At 53.6% G+C, this 7,741-nt stretch overlaps 2 protein-coding genes across 2 annotated transcripts; one reads left to right on the plus strand and one right to left on the minus strand.

The window, feature by feature from the left end:
* Positions 1–240: 240 nt before the first annotated feature.
* Positions 241–5,430, minus strand: CSUI_002632 (ankyrin repeat-containing protein). Its single transcript, XM_068062832.1, has 6 exons — positions 4,489–5,430; positions 2,903–4,041; positions 2,049–2,336; positions 1,423–1,583; positions 781–862; positions 241–627 (listed from the first exon to the last, which is right to left on the minus strand). Exons 1-6 carry the CDS (start codon positions 4,922–4,924, stop codon positions 553–555), a joined length of 2,181 nt encoding a protein of 726 aa, XP_067925191.1. The 5' UTR covers positions 4,925–5,430; the 3' UTR covers positions 241–552.
* Positions 5,336–7,603, plus strand: CSUI_002633 (mediator complex subunit med11; the record flags this gene model as incomplete). Its single annotated transcript, XM_068062833.1, has 4 exons — positions 5,336–5,732; positions 5,999–6,112; positions 6,982–7,116; positions 7,535–7,603. Coding segments are annotated over exons 1-4 (396 nt in total), but the record flags the coding sequence as incomplete, so codon positions are not given.
* Between the last annotated feature and the right edge of the window lie 138 nt (positions 7,604–7,741).

Below are 7,741 nucleotides of genomic sequence, written 5' to 3' on the forward strand. Positions count from 1 at the left end.
AAAAGGAAATGTCCACTCTCTGCGCCTCGTTTCAAGCCGACGAGATGCAGAGAGTGGACATTTCCTTTTTCGGGACAAGGCTGATTCGGTTGGATGCGCTAGCAAAGTACAACGGTGGTGTGTTGACGATTGGCTCCCCGGTGGCGGGTAGAGAAGTGGTAAGAGTGCACCCAAGCGCAGATTACACCGTTGGTCCTGGCGTGGCTAGTGTCAAGCCACAAAAACCATATCATAGAACAAGATGACGCAGGGGATGCTCGGACTGGCGCACTCGTAACCCACAAACGCGGGCGCGTATGATCCCTCATGACATACTGGCGTGCTGTCTGGAACGGGCCACCAGTGCGAGTGAGTCACTAACTGCTGCCGCAGTACGGTGGCACCATTATACAAGTTGGGGTACTTCCGTGTTCCCGGCGCGTAAAACAAAATGTCCAGAGAGAGAAAGTAGCGAGGCGCACGCACCCTGCCGGATACCGATCCACTAGGGGAGCATCGGCAGCTCGTCATCCAAGAAGAGTGCTCTCCGAGTCAGTCCCTAGTGGCTTCTGTTCAGCGCCAAGCACACTTGACCATCACGAAATCTCTCTCCTTGAACAACTCCGGGAGAAGAAGTTCTGCCTGAGCCTGGCCGACAGCAAAGAAATGCAGTAGCGCACGAACATCTGAGCCATAGGAGAGAGGACGATCACTTGGTCAACCAACCATGCATGATCTGTGCATTGTACCCGTGCCATGCAACACAAAAGCGACGAAGGACGGCGCAAGCCCAAGGCTTACCGAAGTCTTGTCTACAAAGGGATTGCAAAAGTATTCTTCTGGTGGGGACCGTTCTTCGCACTTCAAGCCGCGCTGTCGCAATCTGAAAACAATATGGCATCATACGGAACAGCTGCCGACTGCACTGCGCGCGCGGAGCCTCTCTGTACACGTCGGCCATGTGATAGTCGTAGTATGTAACAGATTCAGCTTTCCGGCTGAAAAGGTCTTCGGCAGCTAAGGAACTCGCTTAGCCCCTACGCGAACCCGGCATACAAAGCAGCTCGGCGAGCTCGCTGCCGCCTCCCGTGCAGTTTCCCCTCTTGTCGGTCATTGACCTGTGTGTGGGTATTCTCCTCTACGAACTATGCAAGGGAGGCCTCGGATAGGCAGTGTCCTAAACGTTTCAGTCAGGACTCCGGCACCCGCCGGTTTCCTGCGCTGAAAATCCCCGGATCTACCGGACTGCTGCGTAGCAAAGATAAGCACGCGTTCGGAAGAAGAAGAATACAAGTAAGCACGAACCTTAGTCAGATTTCCTTGGAATGGTGAAAAGAAACCAACCTCGCGTCTCACGCTCTACTTGAACGGCCTCACACTACACCGGTCGTTCCACTGTTACGCAAATGACTACAGAGTTCAAAATTCTGAAAGCCCCCTCACGCGTCAATGAAGAGATCCGCGCCTTGGCGTCTGAGTCGGTGCACATAGTAAAAGGCACCAGTTCTCTTCAGGAGGGCGGCCACAACGTTCACGAGCGGCCCGACCATCTCCGCGTCATAAATCAAGTCGCTTCCGAGCAGGAAATCATACTGCTGAAAACCCTGAAGGCATTGGGCAACTCTGAAGCAAGTTCGGACGCGTAGTCTCAGGGGCGCCTGCACTGTTGCGCCCAGTTCAGCAACTGTTCGTGCACAACAACGGACTACTTTCAGGATGCCCAACTCCTATCAATGTGCAAAGGAGTCTCATCCAGTTTTCCACTCGCGGACTGCATCAGCAGGGACGCCACATCTCACCTACACGCACGACTTCACAACAAACGTACCTCAAAGCCGTATTCATCTCTCCTTCCATATGTATGCAGATATGCACGCACGCATAGCCATCATCCTCCGGTGTCCGCCCCTACTTGTATAGACTCACGTGGGGAGCAAAGGAAAAGCGAAATGACACAACTTATGTGATCCCGTACGCGGCGTCCGACTGGCCATACACACACACGAACAGACCCCCAAGTACATCTGTACATATCACCTGCACGACGCGGGGGGAGTCCACTGCCTTACTTCGCCTGCAGCTGCTCGCTGCGGCCACGTCGCCGAGTCAGCCCAGTTTAACGAAATCACTCTGGCACTCGATGGGGTTTGTCTTTCAGCAGCTTCTCCGGACTTGGCTTCGGCTGGTTGATGTAATCCGTTTAGCTCCTGAGTCTTTTGCAGATTGCGCAGTGTGTGAGGAAAGATGTCAGTCTGCGTCAGAGACGCGAGCGGCGGAGAAGAGTGAAGGGCAGAGGAGAGCCCCATCACCCCGCAGCCCGCACCCAGCTCCAGAACGTCAGCCTTGGCAAAAAGACCCTGCATGACAAAAAAATAAAGGTGACTGGCCATCTAATGAATAAGAGCAAAGGGCATAATTTATTTGTGAACTTCGGACAGGGAAACTGACGTCGCCAACGAGAGCATCCCTGTAAAAGTTTCAAGTGCAGGAACGCCGAAAGAAAGACTCAAACGACTCGAAGCGCAGAGCCTCGATTTCCAGTCTCACCGGTTCGTGTCCGGATCCTGTGCAGATACAGAAACGAATACAGATGTGTGTCGCGCAATAGTTGCCAGAAGCATTAAAAACGACTTCTCGCAGATCATGGTTTCTCATCCGGTTATAGTATCCCGACTATTGCAGCAAGCCTACGCACAACCTGATCGGGCAATTCCCGGCGTCGCAGCTCTGTGGAACCTGGGCTTCACACCAAAGAGGTATCTTCTGCAGAGCACAGCACATACTCGGCTGCGGACTCCAGTCAAATCGATGCTTGTACGAAGCCAGTTCTCTCCTATTTCCACAACGACATTTCCACCTTCAGTCACACAGTACACGCCTTTCCTCTTCAAGTGCACTCGAAGGCTGATGTCACCCGTCTCACCTCGCGAGCAAGGGTTGCCATCCACTGTCCAGCTATGACAGCAGCACTCCACAAGTGAAGTCCGGTCATGTCATCCCGTTCCGCATCGACCCCGAACGCTTCACCACACCAAGCTAAGCCGATCTCCCTGCACTGCACAGTAATCTCCCCGACGCCGTTCGAGAATTCCCCGATTTCTGTGTCATCGGGCCGTTGACTAGTCGAAAGTGGTTCGCCGCTCTCTTCCATCTCAACCTCTCGCTTTTCTGTATTATCCAGCAGTGCACCTGCCCTTTCCCCTGACCTGACCCATGCGTCTCCCGTTTCGGGACCTCTCTGTGCCCCTCTTTGCTCTACCACTCTATTTCTCGTCCACTCCGCGCTGTGCTGCCCTCTCGATGCACCGAACCTCAGGGTATGTACAATCTCCTGCGCTATGGCGCTTTCCGCGGCACACGCTTTGTTGTCCTGACTCTCTGGCTCCATCACGACCTCATTCTGCACGAGCTGGCCAGTTTCCTTCCGCCTCAGCATACTTCTTCCTCGACACTGTGCATCGCTACTCTTTTTGGAAAGGGTATCACTCACACCCTCACAAACTCCATCAGCTCCACCCGCTGCTTCACCTGGGGGCGGAGGTGCTGCAGCGCCTGAATGGTACGTTTCTTCAAGTTGTTTAGCGGAGTGATGTTCAAGAAGCATCTGCAGTATCTCTGCATTGCCTGAATTAAAGCCTTCGGATAAAGCGCTTTTCCCCATCTTATTCTGAGCAAGAACATCTACGGAAAAATGTGAATTTCTGCCTCGGTTCTGCTGACCTTCACAAATTCCACTAGGACAACGGACACCTGACCGGAGATGACTTTCTCCGTCTTGTACAGGAGAAGACGCTGTCTCACGGTTTGAAGGGCTTCCACTTTCACAGTGATGCAATGAGTGTAGGTTGTCCTGCTGCTCCGTCAGCCTCATATGTGGCTGAGGCGTCTCCCCAGTTTCCTCAGAATCGCAAGATGGGCAAGTTGAGCGGTTATCGCAGCTACTCAACGAAGAATCAGAAGGGAGTGAAGCATCAAGCAGAAGTTTAACTAGAGAAGCCTTTTGGTTACTTACAGCCCAGTGCAGAGGTGTGTTGCCCATACGATTCGGCAAATGAAGAGCCCCTGAAAAGCGACGCAACCAGCGAACGATAAGCTTATACCAGGATGAGAAACGAAATAGAAGGGACGGCGCAAGCCCGGCGATCAGAGAGGAAAACAAACTGAGCGGAAAGCGAGGACGGCCTGAGAGCAATGATACGTGTAGACAGCCGACCATGTTTCACAGACAGAAGCTGGGAAAAGATAGGGAGCCATTCCATGAAGAGCGAGGCGTGCTTTCATGAAGATAACCAGCTGTGGCTGGGACGGATGTACAGAAGGCCCCGCAGTAGGCTCCTACAGTAGAACCCCGGGAAACTGGCAGCCTTCAATGTGCTAAGATACAAACCCTTGCTGATTCATGCGGTAGCAGGTGAACTCCAGGCATCACTAGAATTGTCTGATGTAAACCCCTACTAGACTCCAGATAAACGGGAGCCGAGACACCGCGGTACAAGTCGTGCTGATTACCGGCATCGTAGATGAGGAACCTAGCAACGTCCTGATTCCCATTCGCAGCCGCCATGTGCAGCGCCGTCTGTCCCGTGAACGGGTCGGTCACGTCCACGATACTTGGTCCCTTTTTTCGACGCATCGCTTGGCACGGGCATTCTCCGGATTGCTTGTCGTCTTCAAGTTCCATCCCTGCCTCACCTATAGGCTTATCATGCGGAGCATCCTTCTCTTTGATGTCTGTTTGACTGTCACCGTGAATGCCCGAGCAGCAATCATGCGGTGACGCCAGATGCCGCTCCATATCAAACAAAGCGGTCTTGACTTCATCTAACTCGCCGCACCGAGACGCATAGAGGTAGTCGTCAACCAGTTCCTCCCAGCGGTCCATCCAGGAGAGGGGTTCTCCATTTTGCTCTTCAGCTTCTGAGTCATGCACCGTGAAGTCCGCCATGTCTAAGGCTTCGATCACGCGAAGCGACGTCGAGGTCACGCACGCCCGACGGAAGAGAAGACCAAAGACACACAGATCGACGCGGAAAAGACGAGGTACTGTAGAGTGAGTGATTTTACAGGCATCGAATTTCCATGGTCCGCGAGAGCGGGAGGCTTGGACGGAGAACGCGGCCGACCCCAAACAAGCGAGTGGTCATACAGCGCTCCCGTCTACAACTGCTGACGCTTAGGACCCTCCCACGTGAAAACTGTGTTATCGCGTCACATCAAACGAGGTCTGTTTAGGAGTGAGTTAGCTACGACAGGCGACACAATGTGGTCGCACATTCAAGTGAACGCTCGGACTTCGATTGAAGCACGATCTAGCCGCACATGCAACGACCAAGTTGCTTCTACGTCCGTTAGATACACCAAGACTGACGAAAATTGGGCCTCTGCAGAGATGATTCAAAGCGGATAGTGCAGCAAGAGTGAAACCAAGCATTTAACAGAAACACAGAATTTTTTCCGCACTGGCTACCCCCCACAACAAGCCCAGTCGGCTGGCCACTCGGCCCTCGACACAAGTCTGCATGCAGCCGATACGCGGGGAGCCTGCTTTGCTCTGGTTAGTGGTGAAAGACACATTCACACTGTGTTTTCCTTTTCGGGCGAGGTCCGTCGCTCCTTTGCTTCACCTCTGATTCAAGAACGCCCTCTTCTGGTGCATTCGGCTTTTCTTCTCTGGCATGGCAACTTCATCGGCCGGTCCGCCTCCCGGGGAGGCCAAGGAAGGCCGCGAGGCCATGAATGAACTCACTGCAATGGTACGCGATGGCAGGCCCTACACACCTGCAAGAATGAAGTGTCGCCTGGTAGACATATGTGCATAGTCTCCTCCAGGTGTGCGTACACCCGCCCGACAAGCTCAGACCTCCTTTGACCAGGTGGGAATCCACACTGGAATTTAGCAGTTGCTGGCACTCTGCAAGTGGCGTTTGTCTCTCGAGTCGGTAAGTGAGGAGTTGCCAGAGACATCCAGGGGATGAGGAGCAGGGAAACTCCCCGTCTCCCGTGCTCTTGTTCGGTGCAGGTACGAGAGGTGGAGCAGCAACAGGAGGCCATCGCGCACCAAATTGCGAAGGTTGTGTCTAAAATTCGAACGAGCAACCTCAACGTGAAGAGGAACGAAGCAGCCCTTCAGCTGGTGAGGTAGATCATCCCCCCCTTGCCGCAATGAATAACGGTCTCGTTCAACAGCGCCTCTGACCTCGCAGCTCGTCCTCACAAAGCAACATGCTCAAGTCGGTGACGCAACCCGACTCGTTCCCTTATCCTGGAGTGATACAGGAACCCTGAACGGCACGGCCGAAGTTCCTGGTCTATATGGTGTTAATATATCCTTGCGTCTTCTTCCCCGAACTCATCTGAGGTCCGGCGTAGGAACCCGTGCCATAAGATGCTGAGACTGTGCATCAAGCATCAGGAGGTGCCCATGGCCACGGTATCATGCACAATTGAATGCTGAAGAGTGGGCGCACACATACGTAGTCTGGCGGTGCGAAAGCCTCGAAGTTTTTCAGTGCTGACGGAAGTGTCAGAGGCGCACCTGGACGCGAACTACGGCGGACCCCCCAGCGCCCCAGCGGGTGCATGGGCATCACGCGGATTATGTCACCGCGTGCTCACAAGCCTGCGCTGCACTGCAGTACCAGCGTTTACTCAGCTCAGTTTGCTGTCACAGGCAAGCTCATACACGCGCCAGCTAGAGACCCACATCTTTGAGGGACGCTCTCTTCCAGCACTCACGCGGAAGTAGGGACACCATAGAGTGGTATGCTTTTTTGAAAGCAAGGGAACTTTTCCCGAAGACTGCACGCTGTTTGCGTCAGTCAGCTTTGTCGGGGCGCGTAACAATCCGGTATCCGCTTCTAAAGAAGCGAGCCAGAGCAAAATGTTACTGTTGCTGTAGGAGGTAAATGCGAGTGACGTCTGCATTGGCTTCAAGATGCATAGCGTGTGTGCGTCTGTATGACATTGCAAATTGCTTCTGCGCTCCTGTGTTTTTCTCTGTAGCTTGACGAAGCCGGACCTGACTGTGTATCGTATCGGCAGATATCACGTGTTTTCGTTCTTACCCCTCCGGCAAAGCTGAAGACGCAGCTCCAGAGTGAGAACGAGGGGTTGAAGGAAGAAGCAGTTAAACTCGAGGTACGGCCACTTGCAATGAAGGCCGTTCTTGGCTCGAAACTACGGAAGCGGAGGTACCGTCAGAAACTACTGGAACGTCCAGCGGTGATAGCTACATGTTGTGAAAGTGCTCCTATAACCCACATTGTGTCTTCTCCGTGTTCTTGGGGCTAGTCGAGCTGCGTCTTGCGCTTTGTCTGCAATGAAACACAAGAATTTTTGCCGCGCTATCGGGCGGTGTGTAGGACTGGTATAACGACGACCCGCACCCACCACCAAAAGTCCTTGTCATGGAGACTCGGGAGGTGGCTGCCGTTGTCTAGGTGCGACACTGGGACTTTTTCTGACCATTCAAACTGGAGAAGGTTCCGGGGCATGCTCTAGGACACGGTCATCGTTCAGCGGTTGATTGATTCTTTTTGCGTGTCTTGTTCGTCAGTCTCTTAAGGAACAATTGATGGTGCGTTCGAAGAGTGTAGACGCCCAAGCAGCGGAGCTTCAGAAAACGGTGAGACCTTTTCCCACAGTGGCACCCCAGAACGCTCGCTTTCTTCACGTCCTGCAGTGGGGACCGTCCTATGTCTCCAGTGTGCGGCATGAGGGTGGATCCCGCGATTGCGAAGCCGCGCATAAATATGTGCGGTGA

The sequence above is a fragment of the Cystoisospora suis genome, assembly GCF_002600585.1.
Source record: "Cystoisospora suis strain Wien I chromosome Unknown contig_1088, whole genome shotgun sequence".
NCBI lineage: Eukaryota > Apicomplexa > Conoidasida > Eucoccidiorida > Sarcocystidae > Cystoisospora > Cystoisospora suis.